The 23,045-nt window shown below is 38.6% G+C and overlaps 2 protein-coding genes across 3 annotated transcripts in view; both read left to right on the top strand.

Moving 5' to 3' along the window:
- The window catches only part of LOC139756302 (uncharacterized protein F54F2.9), a 30,552-nt gene extending 15,819 nt beyond the window's left edge, over positions 1-14,733 (top strand). Inside the window, exons 7-10 of the mRNA XM_071675596.1 lie at positions 648-745; positions 7,126-7,279; positions 10,549-10,713; positions 11,258-14,733. Of these exons, the coding sequence (XP_071531697.1) occupies positions 648-745; positions 7,126-7,279; positions 10,549-10,713; positions 11,258-11,518 (678 nt within the window). The 3' untranslated portion in view covers positions 11,519-14,733. The remainder of the gene's footprint in view (positions 1-647; positions 746-7,125; positions 7,280-10,548; positions 10,714-11,257) is intronic.
- A 145-nt stretch (positions 14,734-14,878) lies between these two features.
- Positions 14,879-23,040, top strand: LOC139756304 (uncharacterized). 2 transcript variants are annotated; one of them, XM_071675598.1, is made up of 5 exons: positions 14,879-16,555; positions 16,814-16,987; positions 18,856-19,063; positions 20,810-20,908; positions 22,247-23,040. In XM_071675598.1, exons 3-5 carry the CDS (start codon positions 18,856-18,858, stop codon positions 22,546-22,548), a joined length of 609 nt encoding a protein of 202 aa, XP_071531699.1. In that variant the 5' UTR covers positions 14,879-16,555; positions 16,814-16,987; the 3' UTR covers positions 22,549-23,040. The 2 variants fall into 2 exon arrangements, with proteins under 2 accessions (XP_071531699.1, XP_071531698.1); XM_071675597.1 differs by lacking the exons at positions 14,879-16,555; positions 16,814-16,987 and adding an exon at positions 17,047-17,752.
- Positions 23,041-23,045: the final 5 nt, after the last annotated feature.

Here is a 23,045-nt window from a genome sequence, read left to right as displayed (position 1 = left end):
ATACATACCTACACAGCTTTCCATAGCATATATAGCATATATACATATTTATTTATTTTTTATTTTACTTTGTCGCTGTCCTCCCCGCTAGCGAGGTAGCGCAAGGAAACAGACGAAAGAATGGCCCAACCCACCCACACTAAGTGTATTAGTGAGATATACTTCTTATCATTATATATACTCAGTTCTTGCATCAGGAGTACCTTTTGTCTTTATGGAACTCCCACAGTGCTCAGGAAACTGGCCATATCCACTACACAGGACCATAGGTCATAAAGCAACCACATCCACTCTCTAGCTGTCATGTATTGTATGATTAACCAAAACTAGAGTCCCCAGGTGTTACTGGATTTTACCTGCTAGTGGTTACATTGAGAGCGAGGAATCATCATTGGTAAGGCTTTATCAATAAGTGGATGGAAAGAAGTATGGTCTTGTCAAAGAATTTTTCACCCCAGCTTCTAGTTGAATGGGCAGGAGCCCCATAATGTTGGCCCTGGGATTGTATCCTGCTGTACATCAGTGCCAATACAAAAATGCATGCTCTTAAGCCTTGACACTCATCTAACATAAAACTTTGTCAGATTTATAATCTTATTTTGGTAAAATGACTGATAGATAGAAATGAATGATTATGATCTTTTCAGAGTGTGAGACATGTAAAACCAGTCTCTTCTATTCCGGTCATCACTGGTGGTCCATGGACTGATGATGATTTCAGTGAACTTGCACGTCTTATGGCTAAGTATGAATGCAATCTCTATTTTGTATATACTTTTTATATCACAGCATTGCATATTTGAATTTGGCATAACAAACCTGAAGTTTGAGGCTATTGACGTGTAATATTTATGTAATGAGGAACTTCTCATTTATTATATATAAATCAGACTTAAGCATTACATTTCCCCTTTTTCCAGTTTGTGTATCAAATGGGATATTCTCAGTGACCATGATAGTATCTGTGAAGACTTGTGGGGATAGGGGAGGAAGAATACTTCCCATGTATTCCCTGCGTGTCGTAGAAGGCGACTAAAAGGGAAGGGAGCGGGGTGCTGGAAATCCTCCCCTCTCGTTTTTTTTTTTTTTTTTTTCTTAATTTTCCAAAAGAAGGAACAGAGAAGGGGGCCAGGTGAGGGTATTCTCTCAAAGGCCCAGTCCTCTGTTCTTAATGCTACCTTGCTAATGCGGGAAATGGCGAATAGTTTGAAAGAAAGAAAAGAAAAGATCTGGTAACGATAGTGTATCAGTTCCTCTGATGCTCATGTTTTCCTTGACTTGCTGATGTATGAAATTTCCTCAATACGCTCTGAGAAATTGTATTTTCATCACTATTTGTCCACATTGAGAATTTAAATTCCCCCAGTCTACCTTTTTATGATTATAAGCCCCATTATTAACATTTTACCATTTCTGAGAAGTGCATGTATTACTGCTTCATTTAGCATCCTGACTCTTCATTGTATCATTGTATAATGTTTGGAGAAAAATAGTTACAAGAGGTTGACAAAGAGGATACATGTGTCAGAAGTGAAGGAAGCAAGAGAACAGGGAGACCAAATGGGAGATGGAAGGATGGCATGACAAAGATTTTGAGTGATCAGGCCCAAACATGCTGGAGGCTGAAAGGCGTATACACGATACAGTGAATTGGACCAATGTGGTGAACAGAGGTCGAAGTGCTGTTATTGAATGGAACCAGGGCACGTGAAGCATTCAGGGTAAACTATGGAGAGGTCTGTGGGGCTGTGGTCTCAGTGCATTATGCTTGACAGCTATAGAATGGATGTGAGTGGATGCAGCCTTTCTACGTTTGTTCCTGGCACAACCTCACCAATGCATGAGTAGGCGATCAAGCATGAAGATTCTCTAAAAGATTGAGTAACTTCAAGACCAGTATGCATTTCTTCATAGTCATTCTTTTCATTATGTATTGTCTGAATTGGCAGTACTCCAATACATAATTAGTTGTTTATACTGTATGGAGAGGGAGTCACACTCATGAGCCCTCCCCCTTTTTTCCAAGCCTTTTTAGGGACTCAAATGGCAAGTTAGGAGCAATGTTGACTTTTAAGTGTATGTGAATTCCTATGTATACATTATGGGAAGAGAGTTTTACACTTGTTTAACCCCATCTCTTGTAATTTTTGTACAGTTAACAAGACTTTTAAATCTTTCTAAGTTGCTGTCATTCATCTTCTTTGCTTAGACCATTCAAACCATTCACATTCCATAAACTAAACCAATATTTCTTAACATTTTTCTTAACTATTCTCGGCTTCCACATGAAGAACTGTTGACTGTCATCATCCAATTAATATAGGGACTTATATGCTGTTATCATGTCACCCCTCTCCTATATGATGGACATCTGTGTAGCCTTCAAACTTTCACTGTAGCTAAGCTTCCTTAGTTTTGTTACCATCTTACTTGCACTTTTTTTGTGATATAACATTTTCTCAATATTGGGAGAAAGTTTTATAACTGTGGTGTTACATCTCTTAAATCCTTTTTTTTTTTTTTTTCCGCTGTCTCCCGCGTTTGCGAGGTAGTGCAAGGAAACAGACGAAAGAAATGGCCCAACCCACCCCCATACACATGTATATACATACGTCCACACACGCAAATATACATACCTACACAGCTTTCCATGGTTTACCCCAGACGCTTCACGTGCCCTGATTCAATCCACTGACAGCACGTCAACCCCGGTATACCACATCGCTCCAATTCACTCTATTCCTTGCCCTCCTTTCACCCTCCTGCATGTTCAGGCCCCGATCACACAAAATCTTTTTCACTCCATCTTTCCACCTCCAATTTGGTCTCCCTCTTCTCCTCGTTCCCTCCACCTCCGACACATATATCCTCTTGGCCAATCTTTCCTCACTCATTCTCTCCATGTGCCCAAACCATTTCAAAACACCCTCTTCTGCTCTCTCAACCACGCTCTTTTTATTTCCACACATCTCTCTTACCCTTACGTTACTTACTCAATCAAACCACCTCACACCACACATTGTCTTCAAACATCTCATTTCCAGCACATCCATCCTCCTGCGCACCACTCTATCCATAGCCCACGCCACGCAACCATACAACATTGTTGGAACCACTATTACTTCAAACATACCCATTTTTGCTTTCCAAGATAATGTTCTCGACTTCCACACATTCTTCAAGGCTCCCAGAATTTTCGCCCCCTCCCCCACCCTATGATCCACTTCCGCTTCCATGGTTGCATCTGCTGCCAGATCCACTCCCAGATATCTAAAACACTTCACTTCCTCCAGTTTTTCTCCATTCAAACTCACCTCCCAATTGACTTGACCCTCAACCCTACTGTACCTAATAACCTTGCTCTTATTCACATTTACTCTTAACTTTCTTCTTTCACACACTTTACCAAACTCAGTCACCAGCTTCTGCAGTTTCTCACATGAATCCTCTTTTATATCATACAATTTGTAAATTGCTAATGCTATCCACATTTATTGTTTCATAATATAGATTCTTGTATTAATTCACTAGAAATATATCTCCACAGCGTTTTTTTACTCTTCCCTTGCTTATTTTCTTTTTGTAACTCTTACTAATTAGTCCATCCCCATTTCAGAGAGCTGCTCAATATTGACATGGTCAAATTGACTAAGGAACATGAAAGTTGTAATCTTGTCTCTCAGTCTTTTAGCAGCTTTGCTCCTTTTTTTTCCCAGTCTCTGCCTCTTCATGTGGGATGACTATTGTAGTGATTTACACTAATTAGGGCCTTGCATATGCTGTAGAAATGTTTTGAATATCCTTAACCATCCACTAAAAGGCAGTTTTGATCATAAGTAGTATGTAGTTTCTGTAGATTTATGTACTACAGTCCAGAAAAAAAGACCTTAGACATTCCTGTGATCTTTATCAGTTGATGGGCATAACCTACTAGACTTTCCACTAAGGTTATAGAACCTTACAAGGAAAGACTTGGAGGCCTATTATTAAGAATTTTTTTTTATCAGCAGCCATGAGTATGACAGTGGAGGATAGCCAAACTGGAGCTGCATTACATGCAGTGCCAGTGCTTTACACTGTATGGTAATTTTCTCTTTAGCAACAGCAGATGACTTGTCTAGCCACGACTGCTAGAGTCTCTCAAAATGCTTTCAATTTCACAATTGAAAAATGAATTAACTGTGATAAAATAGACCGAGAAAGTATAAGAAATTTCTTCGGAAAATATTCTGCTGCTTTCAATGATGTTATGATGTGATTTTGTAGCAGTGTAAATAAACATTATTTCATCAATCTCTTAGGAGCAAGTTGATTACTTTTTGTAGATACTTTCATCATATGCTAAAGCTTTCTCTGCTGATGAGCAGAGATATAAGCATCCTATATTTGAAAATGATAAACTATGAGCTTAGTGTGCTGTACACCAGAGAGGATTTACAGTATGCAACTGAAAATCTGATGGCCATGCCAAAAGTTATGAAAGATAACCATTCACAGTGAACATTTTATGAAACTGTAGACTATAGATATTCTAACAACAACCCTGATGACACTGAACATCCCATGTATACCAATTATTCCCTCAACTGCCACATTACTCACCTTTGCATTCAAATCACCCATCACTATAACCCGGTCTTGTGCATCAAAACCACTAACACACTCATTCAGCTGCTCCCAAAACACTTGCCTCTCATGATCTTTCTTCACATGCTCAGGTGCATATGCACCAATAATCACCCATCTCTCGCCATCCTCTTTCAGTTTTACCCATATCAATCTAGAATTTACTTTCTTACACTCTATCACATACTCCCTCCATTCCTGTTTCAGGAGTAGTGCTACTCCTTCCCTTGCTCTTGTCCTCTCACTAACCCCTGACTTTACTCCCAAGGCATTCCCAAACCACTCTTCCCCTTTACCCTTGAGCTTCGTTTCACTCAGAGCCAAAACATCCAGGTTCCTTTCCTTAAACATACTACCTATCTCTCCTTTTTTCTCATCCACACATTTAGACACCCCAATCTGAGCTTTCGAGGAGGATGAGCACTCCCCGCGTGACTCCTTCCGTTTTCCCTTTTAGAAAGTTAAAATACAAGGAGGGGAGGGTTTCTAGCTCCCCGCTCCCATCCCCTTTAGTCGCCTTGTACGACACGCGAGGAATGCGTGGGAAGTATTCTTTCTCCCCTATCCCCAGGGATATGAGTTATGTATTTATGATGATAGAGTTGATAGAGATGCTGTGTGGAAGGTATTTAGAATATATGGTGTGGGAGGCAAGTTGTTAGAAGCAGTGAAAAGTTTTTATCGAGGATGTAAGCCATGTTTACATGTAGGAAGAGAGGAAAGTGATTGGTTCTCAGTGAATGTAGGTTTGCGGCAGGAGTGTGTGATGTCTCCATGGTTGTTTAATTTGTTTATGGATGGGATTGTTAGGGAGGTGAATGCAAGAGTTTTAGAAAGAGGGGCAAGTATGCAGTCTGTTGTGGATGAGAGAGCTTGGGAAGTGAGTCAGTTTTTGTTCGCTGATGATACAGTGCTGGTGGCTGATTCGTTTGAGAAACTGTAGAAGCTGGTGACTGAGTTTGGTAAAGTGTGTGAAAGAAGAAAGTTAAGAGTAAATGTGAATAAGAGCAAGGTTATTAGGTACAGTAGGGTAAAGGGTCATGTCAGTTGGGAGGTAAGTTTAAATGGAGAAAAACTGGAGGAAGTGAAGTTTTTTAGATATCTGGGAGTGGATTTGGCAGCGGATGGAACCATGGAAGTGGAAGTGAATCATAGGGTGGGGGAGAGGGCGAAAATTCTAGGAGCGTTGAAGAATGTGTGGAAGTTGAGAAAATTATCTCGGAAAGCAAAAATAGGTATGTTTGAAGGAATAGTGGTTCCGGCAATGTTATATGGTTGCAAGGTGTGGGCTATGGATAGAGTTGTGCAGAGGAGGGTGGATGTGCTGGAAATGAGATGTTTGAGGACAATATGTGGTGTGAGGTGGTTTGATGGAGTAAGTAATAATAGGGTAAGAGAGGTGTGGTAATAAAAAGAGTGTGGTTGAGAGAGCAGAAGAGGGTGTTTTGGAATGGTTTGGTCACATGGAGAGAATGAGTGAGGAAAGATTGACCAAGAGGATATATGTGTCAGAGTGGAGGGAACGAGGAGAAGTGGGAGACCAAATTGGAGGCGGAAAGATGGAGTGAAAAAGATTTTGAGTGATCGGGGCCTGAACATGCTGGAGGGTGAAAGGCATGCAAGGAATACAGTGAATTGGAACGATGTGGTATACCGGGGTTGACGTGCTGTCAATGGATTGAACCAGGGTATGTGAAGCGTCTGGGGTAAACCATGGAAAGTTCTGTGGGGCCTGGATGTGGAAAGGGAGCTGTGGTTTCAGTGCATTATTACATGACAGCTAGAGACTGAGTGTGAACATATGTGGCCTTTGTTGTCTTTTCCTAGTGCTACCTCGCACACATGATGGGGAAGGGGGTTGTTATTTCATGTGTGGCGAGGTGGCGATGGGAATGAATAAAGGCAGACAGTCTGAATTATGTACATGTGTATATATGTATATGTCTGTGTGTGTATGTATATGTATACGTTGAGACGTATAAGTATGTATATTTGCATGTGTGGACGTGTATGTATATACATGTGTATGTGGGTGGGTTGGGCCATTCTTTCATCTGTTTCCTTGTTCTACCTCACTAACACGGGAGACAGCAACAAAGCAAAATGATAATGATAATAATAAGATAATGTCTAAGGGAGGCCTTGTGTCATCTCTCTTGTTCAAATTTGTAAATACTCTACCTAGTGGGTTAGTAACTGTCCATTGATTTAGTTCTTTTAGAATTATTATTCCTTGCTGTTCAGAATCAGTATGGGCAAAATACTTGCCAGAGAGATATGTCACAAAGTTTTTGATGAGAATTTATATAGAGTTTAGTTATACAAAGGCTCCCATGGTTTTAAACTAATATCCGCAGTCACTAAGTTTGGCTTTGATTTCGTACTATTCATTTGTTTGTATTTCTATTTAATCATTCTGTTAGTTTATTAGGGTTCTGTAATATCATGAAGAGAGAGAGAGAGGAAAACTTAAACCTCTAATCCACTCATTATCCTTAGGTTTCCTGGTGGCACTGTTAACCGTTGGGAGCGTATTGCAGAGATGATGGGGCGAACTGTATATGAAGTAACAAAAATGTCAAGCAGAGTGAAAGCTCAGTTAATGCAACGCCCCTCAGAGGCTGAAAGTGAAGAAACTGCACCTGAGGTTAAGGTAAGCATTTTTACATTTAATATCCAGAGTGAAGAGTCAGAAAACATTACTGATTACTTGTATTTTCATTATGATAGAATTATAAGAATTTAGTTTTGAGTACAGATGTTTTAACATACAAAAACACAAAACACCCACCCACACACACACACACACACACACACACACACACACACACACACACACACACACACATGTTTGGTCTATGTCTGGTGGAAATGGAATTTAAGATTGAGGTGAGGAACACTAGTTTAGTGTTTGTTGAGTCATTACAGTGCAGTATGTTATCAGTGTTGTAAGTGTTAGGGGGGAGAGGGAATCTGTCAGTATAGATTACTAAGGTGTGATGTGAGGTTTGAGCTTTTTATTTCTGCCTGGGGGTTGGTGGTTTGTTATAAAGTGGTCTGGATGGGAGGGGTGTGCTGTTGTATAGAATTAGGTGTCTAGTATGTTGAGTAGGATTGCTTTAGATATGTAAAATATTTATTAGAATTAAGAATTCATGTGATTTATTGGTGGATGAACACAATTTAGTAAACGAGATGCGGGACATTTATAGGGGTGGGTTTGCAAATAGAGGTGTAGGTATGGAAATGAGGAAAGGATTAAGGGACATCATAGTCCTCCTGATCCTGACCTAAGCAGCTGAAACATGGACATGGGTGCGTCTCAATTATTTGAGAGGAGCATGTGGTATGACTAGATAGAATGAAGAAAATAATGATGGAGTATATGAGAGTTACGGTATGGCAGGGAATGAATTGTGGAATGTTAGAATGGGTGAAATGTAATCTTTTGAGTTGTATTGGGCAAGATGGATTGGACATGTGGAAAGAATGCATTGTGAGTAGTTTACAAGGAAATTCAAGATAGTATTATTAAAAGGATTGATGTAAAAGAAAGACCACTTGTCACATGGGGAAGTAGAGTGAAAAAGTACTGAGGAGGATGTATGGAATGGTGTATGTAGGGGAGGCATGTAAGAAAAGGGATAAGTGGAGACTCTTTGGCCATGGCTACCCTCTTGATGGGAGTTCCCTGAGGGAACTAGCATTAGAAATATAGACAGATACATAGATAGCTTTGTGGGTACCTAAACATTTTCATTATGCACGAATTTCCTAGAGCCAGTTTCCCATGTGCAGTAGAAAAATTTATCCCTTCTTTTCCTATGCTGATTATATTATATATTAATCAATAGAATACATAGAATTAGTATACTTTATATTGGTGTGGGAGTGTGTTGAGAATATGGGGATGGCCTCAGGTTATAATTCAAGAGAAATTGTTTGTTTTACTGCTGAGTTGTCTGTAATAATTGCTGCATGAATATGGTTTTATATTGTCATGATGCAGTTGCACTTTCTTTGACGATTTATGGTTTACTGTGAAGCTTGATATTTTTTTGCAGCTGTGACTTATGGTCACTAGTGACATTTGTGGATTAGATGCTAATCATACATCAGCTCAAAATGAGCTGGGAAATACCAGAGCCTCATTTGTAGTATGCTGCCCTACAAGGAGCATGGAAATGGCTAAGGGAAGAGTTTGAAATGAGATAGAGAGGTAGTAGAAGGTATGAGCAGTGAGCTAAAAGAGGTAGTGTAGAGAACCAGTAAGGAAAGCTAAGATTATACCAATGTATGTAGTTGTAGATGGGAGTACAGAGGTACAATTGTCACAGATTTTTTATTCATTTCTTTATTATACTTCGTCGCTGTCTCCCATGTTAGCGAGGTAGCGCAAGGAAACAGACGAAAGAATGGCCCAACCCACCCACATACATATGTATACACATACACGTCCACACACACACATACGCATACCTATGCATTTCAGTGTATACATATATATACATACACAGACTTTTTCTTTCATACTATTCGCCATTTCCCGTGTTAGCAAGGTAGCATTAAGAACAGAGGACTGGGCCTTTGAGGGAATATCCTCACCTGGCCCCCTTCTCTGTTCCTTCTTTTGGAAAATAAAAAAAAAATGAGAGGGGAGGATTCCCAGCCACCCGCTCCCTCCCCTTTTAGTTGCCTTCTACGACATGCAGGGAATACTTGGGAAGTATTCTTTCCTCCCCTATCCCCAGGGATATACACAGACATATACATATATACACATGTACATAATTCATACTTTCTGCCTTTATTCATTCCCGTTGCCACCCTGCTACACATGAAAAAAGACAACAAAGGCCACATTCATTCACACTCAGTCTCTAGCTGTCATTTATAATGCACCAAAACCACAGCTCCCTTTCCACATCCAGGCCCCACAAAACTTTCCATGGTTTACCTTAGACATTTCACATGCCCTGGTTCAATCCATTGACAGCACAGTAAGATAGTGATAGCAAGCATAGGAAAATCAGATATAATGCAGTGAAAGGTCTTCAAGGAGAATTTATGAAGGACATGGTTTTGTGGTTCATGTATCTGTGATCTTTTTAGTTACGTGAATGTTATGAAATATTTAATTCAGTAGATGCATAAAATGTTTAAAAGTATGTATCCTGCAATTATGTATCAAGAAAAGGCTTATGTCAGAGTTGATAGAAAGGGACTGTTGAATGTTTAGCATATGTAGAAGTTATTTTAGTCTATGAAAAGTTTCTTTAAAGAGAAAATATATGTGAGTAGCATCAGGGAACTAAATGAGTGACAAGCGCAAATTTGAAAAATTTTCGGTACAATTTTGGCACCTGTATTTTTTAATGTTTGTAAAATGACAGCACTGGAAAAACTTATGTTTATAAAGAAAATTAATCACATAGTATCAAAGCAGGCTAAAAAGGTTGCAAAAGAGGCTCTTAATGTACTTAGATAACACACATATGTTTGTAGAAAGTACAGAAAGTAAGAAATTCAGGAACTTGCAAGAAAAGAATTTAATGTAAAATCAGCTGAAAGTGCTTTTTTGGGAAAAGATGGAATATGATTAAGAAATATAGTTTGATAGGCACTAAGATGAAAAAATTTAAGGGGTTAAACATTTGGATTGGACATCAGTAAGGAGGATGAAATGGAAGCAGATATGTTAAAGAAGTTTTTGAAAACAGACAAGATGTAAAACTTTATAAAAATATTGAAATGATGATTATAAATCATCATGTTTAGTGAGAAGTGTTAGATGATGTCATACGGTCATAAGACTTAAGTCATTGGTATACTGATGTTTGAATAAGGACTCTGTTACCATTACAGTTAGTTATGTCTTTGTATTACACTAACATTTATTTATTTATTTAAATGTTTCAACAGGTTAAAGTCAAAACCAAAGCAGAGAAGGCTGACCTTTCTGCAGGCAGTGATGAAATGTGGAATCCCACACAACAGAAAGCTTTAGAAAAAGCATTAAAACTGTATCCAAAGGGCACTGACCAGCGCTGGGACAAGATTGCTCGAACTGTACCTGACAAAACTAAGGTAGTGAGGTGTAATGGTAACTAAGCCATCATTATGAGCCTTCCAAAAGCCAGACCTGATTAGTAAAATTGAAATAATTTTTTGTGAAAATGCTCCTTTAAATGATTAAAGGAAAGTCTGTAGGTTATCATATTATAAATGAGAAGATAGTTTATTTGCTATAATATTTGCACCCTTATCACTGATAAATCAACCCCTGATTAACTAGGAAGGTTACCAAAAAGAATGTGGGGAAACAGTGGAGGATATTTCCATTTATCTCTCCATTGCCTTTTTTCCAGTTCTTCCTCACTGTATTTCATCTTCCACAGTAAAAATGATAGAAAAGTAAAATGAAATATTTTGTTTGCAAATGCACTAAAACCTGAAGTAAACTTTGTGGATGGAGAAGATTCAGCATTTTTCATTGTGCTTTGTGTAAAGCATAGTGGAAAAGTAGACCTGACATAGTAATGCTTTAGGAAATCTATTTATACTCTTCACATTCTTTGCTGTGGAGATGTGCATATTTCATGTAAATGGGATGTTTGTGATTATTTTACAGGAAGATTGTATGTTGCGTTTCAAGTTCCTTGCTGAGAAGATCCGGAAGAAGAAGGAGGAGGAGTCTGGTAAGCTAGAGAATGAAGAACAGCAGGATGGTCCATCTCAAGAAGAAACAGACATGGCTCAAAACTGTAATGAGAGCAGACCATCTGAAAAAACTGATACGAGTGATAAAAGACAGATTTGTAATAATCAGTATAAACAAGAAATTAATTTTGCCAATGCTGTTCAGTTAAAGGAGGATAGTTTTCAAGATTAATGAAAGAGATCAAATCTCATAGGTGCTTTGTCTCAATGAGGGAGGCTTTAAATATTTTATACATACATGATTGATGATTATTTTGTAAGAAATGATGGCTGTTTTATTTATTGTGAATAATTACTAATTACATTTGGTTATTGTGCAATCATATTTGGTGTGAATTTTCTCATCAGTTTGTCTTTCTCTGTTCTCAGGAAAGAGGAATAAGGATATTAACGCACAATATTGATAAGTTGCCAAAATGTTGTCATCAGCATTGCACTTGTCTTTGCCTCGTAAAGGTATGGTGTGGATCCTTTGTCTTGGAAAAGGTTGCAACAAAGACCTTCATGCATGGTCTCTGCCATTGTAAGTTGTATTTCAGTGAAGTTTCTCCATCTTTCAGTGAACATTACTGGCAAAGGATAAAGGTTTGCTTGAAAAGGCAAGGTAAAATTCAGAATGGAGGAGGGTAAAGTTCCTCACTTCCCAGCGCTAGGAGTTTTCACCCATAACTCTTGATATTAGTTTGTTCATTCAGATTGCAAAATAGCCATGGTTTAGATGAGAATTCATATAATGACTCTGATCGTCGAAACAGCCCTCAGTGAAATACCTGTTGTCGTAAAAGAATGTAAAGGGGTCTTCCTTACTGTGTTTATATTGTTTTATAAGCTCTTAAATGCATTTTAAGTTGTTTCCAGAAGAATCTCCTAATGCCATAGATTACTTCATCCTTATATATATTTGTTCATCATGTAACTGTCTGTGCTACATTCTTTTCATCTTTATTACTGATATTAATCTTCTGATTCTTTTCATGGTGATCTTTCATCAAGATTTGTTTGTGTCATTAGATTTTGATTGATTTGTGTGATTGAAAGTAAATGTTTCAGCTTTGTACTTTCATACTGTGCATTGAATCCATATTCAGTTTTTCACAATATCTGACTGGTGCCATTCATAGCATAATTTACAACATTCAGCAGGGCTATCTTGTTTAATCATAGCAGCTGGATGCAGACACACAAAGTTTGATTACCCCAACAAAATATGTCATTCGAAATAACTGTGCCTTTGAGTGGTCAGTTATAAGCCCTAATAAAACTATAAGGTGGTCAGATCACTGTTCTCATTGGTAACATTGTTAATGATTACTAACCAGAAGACTGTTCTGGATCAGGATGGGTTATTTAATACACACTTCCTGCATCATTGGAATTAAGATAGGATTATGTGGACTGTAAAGCAATTACAGATCAGGGAGCTTCTTACTGTGTTTGCATTTATAATGGTGTAAGCATCTGTGAAGTTTGTGCATTGTATATTTGAGAAAAACTTTTTGAACCAGAGCAAATTCAACTGCATTTTGAAAACAAGAAAATTCAGATTTAATTGGTTATTGAGAAAGCCTTTCAGAAAAGCAATGTCTTACTTGACATTGATTCATGATCAGCTCTTGAACCATTTTGCCCTAACTCATGATGAGGATCAGTATGTTTCATTGAATAAAGGAGTTCATTCTGATGAGCAGGCATTACCCCTCATTAATTTTCAAAATGGGTCATCAGATCAAAGGATGAACAACTGTTGACTTGCTGAGAATAAAACAGTGCCTTAAATTATAGTCATCATTTGTTTTGATGATACTGAGCTCAGAAATAAATTCTACTTTGCATCAACAGTAAGTGCTTAGGATACTTAGGTGAATGCTTTTCTAACTGAGCATTGAGAATGAAAATCTAAGTTTCTTCCCTTAACAAAACTACTTAGTTTGCTAAGTGAATAATTAGAAATCACTTAGGTAGCGTAAGCCTTAGTTCACCATAGCACACTGGACACGAGAGTGAGTGAGAGTGCACAGAGAAGCTGTTTTCTTTCAATTCACATAATGTAAATGGGAAAGGAGATAAATTTGGTAGAGGAATAAACAAGAAAACTGCTACTTGTAATTATCTATCTACCTGTCTTGTGATATCTCTGACCTCTGTTCCTTCTGGCCACAGCAAAAGAAATCTTCATTTGTCCTTACATGTCTCCCACACATACATCATTCCATGTATTCTTCCACCATTTCTCTCCCTACAGCTCTCTTCCATTCTATTTCCCGATATTGCAGTTGATCCTCCTCTCATATGAACCCCTTTAATTGTACTATCATACATTGTCCATGTGAACTCCCCATCTTGCATTCTTTCAACATGCCCAAATCACTTTAAAGTTATTTGGCTGAATGCATGTACAAATCATTCTCAAAATGATTCACCATTTCCAAATGATCAATTATTGGGTACATGCAGTACATCTTTCACTTGTGAAATTTCTTGTCATTGATTTTTTAAACTGCAGGTTGCAAAGCTACATCTTTTGAATATATATGGTCCAGGCAGTAGAATAGTGTTTCCTTTCTTCATGTAAAAGCAGGATTTTTGTTGCATTAAAACTTTTCCCTCAGGTCTTTTTGAGTTGGCAGATTCAGATTTGTATAGAAAGACTGATTTCTATATTCAACAAAGAAATCTTTATGGATCAGATTTTTTAGTGACAACTACTTTAACATCTTTTTTCTAGTGTTTATGGAGTGATATCAATGCTCCTCCCATACCAGTTAACAGCTGTTTTACTTGTTTTGAAGACCTTGGCTTGCAAGTCATTATAAGACTATTTTGGAGTGGTGGAATGATAATTTGGGTTGCTGGTCTTGGTGTTAGGATCCAGTTCTTTTGACTGAATAGAACTGCCTAGCATTTACCTGTGAGGCCTCCATTGTTAAGAGTGTTGATATTGTTTTCTTCATGTAAAGGTATACTATTGAGTGCTTAGTTCCTCAGAACCCAAATGTCACAATGCCGAGGTTATTCTTTTCACACTTTTTTCCTCTCCTTCTGGTGCATATTATTCCTCAGCTTCCTGCCGACCTTATTTCTTACTTTTTGTTAATATATTTTACAGATTTAAAAAAGTTGTCATTACTGGCTTCCTGTTTTGTTCTCATTGATATTTGTGTTAAATCAATATTTATCAAGCCTCTCTACTGTAATAGAACTCTTGTACATTCAGACATATTTCAAAACTTAACTGTTTTCTTTCAAAAACAATAAACTAATAAATGTGCTTCAGAAGCAGTTACTAGTCATGGAAGCTAAATTTTCATCAAATATTTTTGATATGAAGTTTGTGAATTTATTATTTGTTTGTTAGAACTTTGTTAATAAAGATTCTTAAACACTGCACATGAAAATTTTCATGTGTATTACCTTCACATGAGAAGTATTGTATCATAGAGTGGATAAGGTTCATATTTCGTTTGATGAAATTTAGTGGGTTTAGCAATATGTCCAGCAGAGTGTACTGTGTGGGTTTACCACTTAGGCCAACAAACTTTAAGGTTTGAATACATTCATATACATGAAAATTTTCATGTTTATTACCTTCACATGAGAAGTATTGTATCATAGTAAGAGTGGATAAGGTTCACATTTCATGAGATGAAATTTAGTGGGTTTAGCAGTATATCCAGCAGAGTGTACTGTGTGGGTTTACCATTTAGGCCAACAGACTTTAAGGGTTAAGGGTTGAATACATACATCAAAAGACAGTTCTCTTTATTGGCATAAAGGTCTTGATTTTTTAATCACATCCCAGCTCTCCTGAATGTGTTACAGTCTGTGACACATCCAAACCTCTTCAATCTTTTCTTACACAACCTCCCATTACTTCCAGCAAACCACAACATGAAGGTCCTCATATGTTCAGACAACCCTAAAGTCACATCACAGTAGCAACAACAAATAAGCAATACTGTATTACACAGTTGGAACAATAGCTCACCCAGAACATTATGTCTGCATCTCCATATAAGTCATCAATCACTTTTGACTTGGACAAACGTGAATCTAGCACACACCTTCAAGTCACCTTGAATGGACAATCATTACTGAACACAACACTAACTGTTCTAGACTTCATATACATACATAGATATTTTTTTATACTTTGCCACTTCCCATCCTAGCGAGGTAGCATCAAGAACAGGTGAAGAAATGGCCTCACATGCTTACACCCATTCTCTAGCTGTCTTGTAAAGCATTGAAACCAGACCCTCTTATCAGGGTCATCCACCCAGATAATATCTTCATTAATCTCTATCTATATATCTATAAGCCTGTTCCAACTGGAACTCCCTGAAGCGGATGACTATGGCAATAGAGTTTCCATAACTAGTGGACTCCAATGCCACTTCTTAGCCTTTAGTGCTTCACCCTTAAAAGGCCACTGGCAAAGGGCAGTTCTAGTGCAGTGTTTGCAGAGGCTCCCACCTAATATTCCTACTTACTACTAGTACTTCATGTATCCACCTAATACTCTTGCCTGTTACTTCTACCTAATGCTCCAGCCTAAATGTTCCTGCCTACTACTGCTGTCTACTGTTCCTAACATTTTGCCAAAAGGCTGGCTAGCACAAAGTGCTCACTGCAGGAAAATCTAGTTACAAAGAATGAGCTGTTTAAGTGTGCTAAGCGTTATGTTTAAGAAGGAGAGATTGTCTGTTTAAAGACTGAAAACCAGTAGTCTATATGTGGGTGAGGCAGAAAGGAAAGACAGCTTCGCAAGTCAAAGGTCAACTTGACAATGACTGAAGTGCTGGCTCACTACGCAAGTGTCACTAAACTTCCCGATACCTAGGCAGGTAGTACTGGTAACATACCTCCCTGGTTGTTGGTTGCCTACCGACAACTACCTACCTCATTAATCTTATATGACTTTTTTGTGATTATGACATGCTACCTACATCATTAAGGTTGTCTTTAGGTTTAAATGACATATCATTGCCTCTCGCAACACAGTCACCAGGTGTTCACACAGACATTTTTTTTTTGTGTATGTAAACACAGCTCAGTAAATGTGACTTTTTTTCCTCTGAGTGACAACTTGTCAGGGATGGTTGTACTGAGAGGAAAGTCAATGTGAAGAACTGGAGATAAGCAGTCAATACAGTGCAGGCTTACCTGATGATACTGAATGATTCTGCAAGGATGACCAGCTCTCTGCTAGGTAGGTGTCCAAACTTCAAAGGCTCCAGTGTGTGTGTGCAAGGTAGTAGATATTTATGAGTAACCGTAAAAGGTCAAGACCCATTTTTGGTCATATGAAAGTAGGCTGCCTCTGTCATGCTCATCATCCATGTTTATTCATATTAAACATTTTACTTCCCAAAAACAGAACACAATTTAATCATATGCAGCAATGCAAATTAAATGTTTTCATTTGATGATTACTTACCAATTATATGTGTGTTTATTGTTGAAACAGGACTAGAGACATGAGCAGGATCCTACAGAGCTCATTGGAAAGAACAGGAAGCCAAAAGGAAGAAAGCCTACGGAAAACTTAGGGGAAGGTTTATGGGAAAGCTGTGCAGCAGAAACTCCGAAGATACATTTGAGGATTTCAAACCAGAAGAGGGAGAAAAGATCCTAGTGGGAGGTATGTAAAATAGACTACACTTTGAAAGCAGATTACAATTGAGCACAGACCACAAAAATATACTCTGATTACAGACTAGAACACATAAATAGATGAAAGCATACTACTGTATTAAGTGGAACACAGAATGTAGAATAAGACACACACTGGACTAGAACATAGCTTACAGATTGCAGTACAGATGAGTAAAGTGCACTTCAGACTGGAACAGAGACTATTATAGGAGGAGACATATCTGAACAGCTGGGCACACAATGATTTTACAGTATCAAATCTGAGAGCTCACATTATCTTGTTATCTTCATGATAACTTACGTCACATGAAAGCTGGACTGACGTGCACTTTTATCTTGATTTATGGGTGCCAGGTCCTGCTAAATGTTCAAAGGTAGTACAGTGATGGGCAGGATGTTCTGTGCAGTGACATAACAACCAATGACTGCAGGGATATCTGAAGCAATGCACTGTGATTCAGTGACTTTGATAGCCACAGTGCACACCTGTGATCACACCATGAAGTACAGAGATAACAAATACCTGCATGGTGGTGTTTAAAGTAGATATACAGTGCTGTGCGTACTTGATATGCAATAGTTGGGGCCCACTGAAGTACTGCAGTGAAAGAACTGTAATATACTGTGGGAATGTGTGGCACTAACATTTTCCATGCATGCAGCAGTCATATACAAGTGACCCAACAATAAGATATTGTAGAGACGAGTCCATGCTGTGAACAACAAAATGAATGCAGCACAGAGCAAACTAGTAAGTTGTCTGTTCATTCTCAGGGACAGTGAGTTATTTTTCTCATTTCATTGTCAGGGTTAGGAATCTTCTTAGGGTGTAGTAATTTTGGAGGCCATATTGAAAGTAGGAATGTTGGAGACTAGTAGGTGGGGAGGTGTTGGTGTAACTTAGAGACCAGTGAGTAAGGAGTACTGTTGGAAACAAGCTTAAGGGTAGGAGTAGAAATATTGGAGACCAACTGGTGAGAATGTTGGAGAGCAGTTGGTAGGAAGTAGACATGTTTGAGATAAATAGATAGGGAAGCATTGAATGTTGGAAACCAGCCAGTGGTAGGAATAAGAATGTTGGAGGACAGCAGATGTGGAGTAAAAAGTTCGAGGGCAGTAGTAGGGAAGGAGTAGAAATATTGGAAACCAGAAACTAGAAGGCCTTGACTAGGGCATTTAGTTGCCCATGCCATCTCAGCTAACATTAAAAGAAAAAGTTGGGGAGGAGTAAGAATACTGGAGACCAGCAGATGGGGAATAGAAATATAGGAAGTCAATGGATGCACAATAGAAAAGTTGGGGAAAAGCAGTTATGTTGGAGAACTGAAGGTAGGGAGGAGTGGAAACGTTGGAGACCTTCAGGTAGGGAGGAATACAAATGTTGGAGACCAGCATGTAGGGTAGATTTGGAATACTGTGTTCCATATGAACATCAGCAAAATAACATTATTAACATTCTTGATAAGTATTAAATGTTGCATAACTTTATCCAAGTCTCCCTAAATTCTTGACGACTATTAACATCCTGTACATAACTATCTTCACAATGCAGGTTGTAGAACTGTAAATGAAATAACTAATATTGCAGAAGTGTGCTCAGGAAAATTACCAGTGGGGAAAAAATTGTTACTCTTACAGTTTCAAAATTTTCAGGCATTTGAGATATTTGGGCATTATACTATGATTGATCCTCAGGAGTTTCATTTACATGGTGTGGGGTTAAGTTCTGTTCAGCTGAAAATCAACAAATATCAAAGATTGCTGAAGCAGTTGTTAAAAGGAGCATTATCAAAGTGAGTTAGTCGGCAAAACAGGCCAAGAGTGAGGAAGAAGTAACTATTGATCCCCCCATAGATGCAGTGTTCCTGGACTGGAGATGCTGATGGAGTCCAAGCAGCATTATTGGCTGGAGCACAGGTGGACCAGATCCAAGGTGGGGACCTTGGTGGTGGTCGAGCTGCCCTCCATCATGCTGCCCACGCTGGAAATCTAGATGTTGTTCAGATCCTCTTATACTGCAATGCAGATGTCAACATACAAAGCAAAATGCCTCAGGATCATGGTTAGTACATTTAGCATTGTTTTTTGCCTCATGTAATATGCCAGTATTACCAAAGGGCAGTTAGATATCGTGTTACAGCTTCCCAGCTAATCTGTGTTCTGTTATCAGTGATTCACACTTAATATATTGTGGCATTTCAGTTTTAGTAATGCTAAATCTTTAATCGTCACATAATACTGACCTTTCAGTGGACAGGTTAGAATGTAAGATTAGATTTTAGGAACGACCATCTTTATTAATCTGTAGAAAAAAGCATCATGTCTAACAATTCTCAGAAAAGGTATAAAGTAAAAGTGACATTTGGCCAGTGGAAGGAGTGTGAGTCATGTGATGAAATCTACCCCACAAATGACATCAACACAGTGTCTCAAATGTTGGAATCCTCTCTTAAGACTCCACTGCCATGAAAGGTTTCCTCGTGACCAGTAGACTGAGGCTATATGACGAATTGTGGATCACTCCTTTGGTCAAACCAAAGAAGCAGAGATCAGTCAACAATGATGACAGACATTAAGAGTGTACAAAGTGCATTCTTAATAATGTATTGAGAGGAGAATTTGTGCTCTGAATGCCGTTTTTAATTCAATGTGTGATATTGACCCAGATGTTGCAGAAGTAGCATAAGTTTGTTTCTTTTATGTATGTTCCAAATACACTGACATATACATATATATATATATATATATATATATATATATATATATATATATATATATATATATATATATATATATATTTTTTTTTTTATACTAATCGCCATTTCCCGCATTAGCGAGGTAGCGTTACGAACAGAGGATGAGGACTGGGCCTTTGAGGGAATATCCTCACCTGGCCCCTTTCTCTGTTTCTTCTTTTGGAGAAAAAAAAGAAAAAAAAAAATGAGGGGAGGATTTCCAGCCTCTCGCTCCCTTCCCTTTTAGTCGCCTTCTACGACACGCAGGGAATACGTGGGAAGTATTCTTTCTCCCCTATCCCCAGGGATAATATATATATATATATATATATATATATATATATATATATATATATATATATATATATATATATATATATATATATATTTTTTCTTTTTTCTTTCTTTTAAACTATTCGCCATTTCCCGCGTTAGCGAGGTAGCGTTAAGAACAGAGGACTGGGCCTTTTTTTGGAATATCCTCACCTGGCCCCCTCTGTTCCTTCTTTTGGAAAATTTAAAAAAAAAAAAAAAAAAAAACGATAGGGAAGGATTTCCAGCCCCCCACTCCCTCCCCTTTTAGTCGCCTTCTACGACACGCAGGGAATACGTGGGAAGTATTCTTAATCCCCTATCCCCAGGGATAAATATATATATATATATATATATATATATATATATATATATATATATATATATATATATATATATATATATATATATATATATATATATATATGTGTATACTTACTTGGTTGCCTTCATCCGTTCTTGGTGCCACCCTACCCCACAGGAAACAGCATCGCTACCCTCTGCATCAGCAAGGTAGCACCAGGAAATAAACAAAAGGCCACATCTACTAACACTTATCCTGTAGCTGTCATTTGTGATACACTGAAACCACAGCTCTCTATCCCCACAGACCTTTCCATGGCTTATCCCAGATGTTTCATATTATCATTGTTATTATTTTCATTATAAATTAATGTGTGTAGTGACAATAATGTACAACATTGATAGAGATACTCAGAGGACTTTCAAAGCCACTAATTAAAACATTTTTGTTTTGACAGGAGCAAGGCCACTACACCTGGCCACCTGGGCCATGCAGCAGGAGGTGATGAAGGAGTTGCTGGCAGCTGGGGCACACTTCCATGCTGCTGACAACTGTGGTATGACCTGATGATTCTTGCTGCTTTTCTTATCTTCTCTAAACTTACTTGTGGCATGCATGGAACTTCAAACACTTGTGATAATAATAATAGTTGTGAACATATGTATACGCAGTAACTGATAATGTACATCACTGTAAGGGTTATGATTATGATTATAGCAATTAATAACAGAAACCATTAACTTTCATGATGGCAGTAAAGGGTGCTTTGATTGTTCAAGATAGCAAGGTAATGAAATCCCACCCATTCCTTCAGTGAAATATTGTTGAAGACCAGCACTTAATGCATGTTAAGTATGATACAGCGCTGGTGGCTGATTCATGTGAGAAACTGCAGAAGCTGGTGACTGAGTTTGGTAAAGTGTGTGGAAGAAGAAAGTTAAGAGTAAATGTGAATAAGAGCAAGGTTATTAGGTACAGTAGGGTTGAGGGTCAAGTCAATTGGGAGGTGAGTTTGAATGGAGAAAAACTGGAGGAAGTGAAGTGTTTTAGATATCTGGGAGTGGATCTGGCAGCGGATGCAACCATGGAAGCGGAAGTGGATCACAGGGTGGGGGAGGGGGCGAAAATTCTGGGAGCCTTGAAGAATGTGTGGAAGTCGAGAACATTATCTCGGAAAGCAAAAATGGGTATGTTTGAAGGAATAGTGGTTCCAACAATGTTGTATGGTTGCGAGGCGTGGGCTATGGATAGAGTTGTGCGCAGGAGGATGGATGTGCTGGAAATGAGATGTTTGAGGACAATGTGTGGTGTGAGGTGGTTTGATCGAGTGAGTAACGTAAGGGTAAGAGAGATGTGTGGAAATAAAAAGAGCGTGGTTGAGAGAGCAGAAGATTTTGAAGTGGTTTGGGCAGATGGAGAGAATGAGTGAGGAAAGATTGACCAAGAGGATATATGTGTCGGAGGTGGAGGGAACGAGGAGAAGAGGGAGACCAAATTGGAGGTGGAAAGATGGAGTGAAAAAGATTTTGTGTGATCGGGGCCTGAACATGCAGGAGGGTGAAAGGAGGGCAAGGAATAGAGTGAATTGGAGCGATGTGGTATACCGGGGTTGACGTGCTGTCAGTGGATTGAATCAAGGCATGTGAAGCGTCTGGGGTAAACCATGGAAAGCTGTGTAGGTATGTATATTTGCGTGTGTGGACGTATGTATATACATGTGTATGGGGGGGGGGTTGGGCCATTTCTTTCGTCTGTTTCCTTGCGCTACCTCGCAAACGCGGGAGACAGCGACAAAGTATAATAAAAAAAAAATAAAGTATGTTTCTTTATTTCTTTTACTCCCTCCTTTTGTAAAAAAAAAAAATCATAAATATTCTTATGGATTTATCCTCAGGCCGGACACCTTTGCACTGGGCTGCTGCCAGGGGTCAACAGACACTGCTTGAGCTGTTGATTTCTTATGGATGTGATCTGCATGCCCGAGCCCATGGGAAAACTTCAGCCCTCCACTACGCTGCTGCCTATGGTGATCTTGACCTTGTCAAATGGCTTGTACAAAAGGGATTGAACATCAGCCTCAGGGACAAAACTAATTTGATGGCTAGAGAAGTTGCCCAGCAGTATGGTCACCATGATGTTCACCTTTATTTGACAGAACAAACTTTAAAGAATATTGGCATGTCAACAAGAGTGTAGTGTACAATACCATATGGTAACTTAACACTGTTTACATGTAATATTAATCATATATTGAGTAGGTAGTAGTTGGTAGACAGCCAACGGCTAGGGGGGTAGATTACCATTACTACCTACCTGGGTATTTGGATAATTAGTGATGGCTGCCTAGTGAGCCAGCACTCCAGTGTTTGTCAAGGTGTGCTTCTCTGACCCACGTTGCAGTTTTTCTTTCTACCTCACCCATATGTGGACTACTGGCATTCTGTCTACAAATATACAATCTGCCCTTATACCTAACACTTGACAACACTCAACTAACAGCTCATTTTTCATGACTAGATTTTCCTGTGGTAAGCCCTATGTGCTAGCCCTGCCTTTTGGCAAAATGGTAGGAGCAGTAGATATTAGTGGTTGGTAGGAACATTTATGCACGAGCATTACGTAGAAATAGTCGGAAGGAACATTAGGCTGGAGCATTAGGGAATAGTCAGTGGGAACATTTGGTAGGAACCTCT

The sequence above is a fragment of the Panulirus ornatus genome, chromosome 21, assembly GCF_036320965.1.
Source record: "Panulirus ornatus isolate Po-2019 chromosome 21, ASM3632096v1, whole genome shotgun sequence".
NCBI lineage: Eukaryota > Metazoa > Arthropoda > Malacostraca > Decapoda > Palinuridae > Panulirus > Panulirus ornatus.
This window is presented reverse-complemented; position numbering and strand designations above follow the sequence as displayed.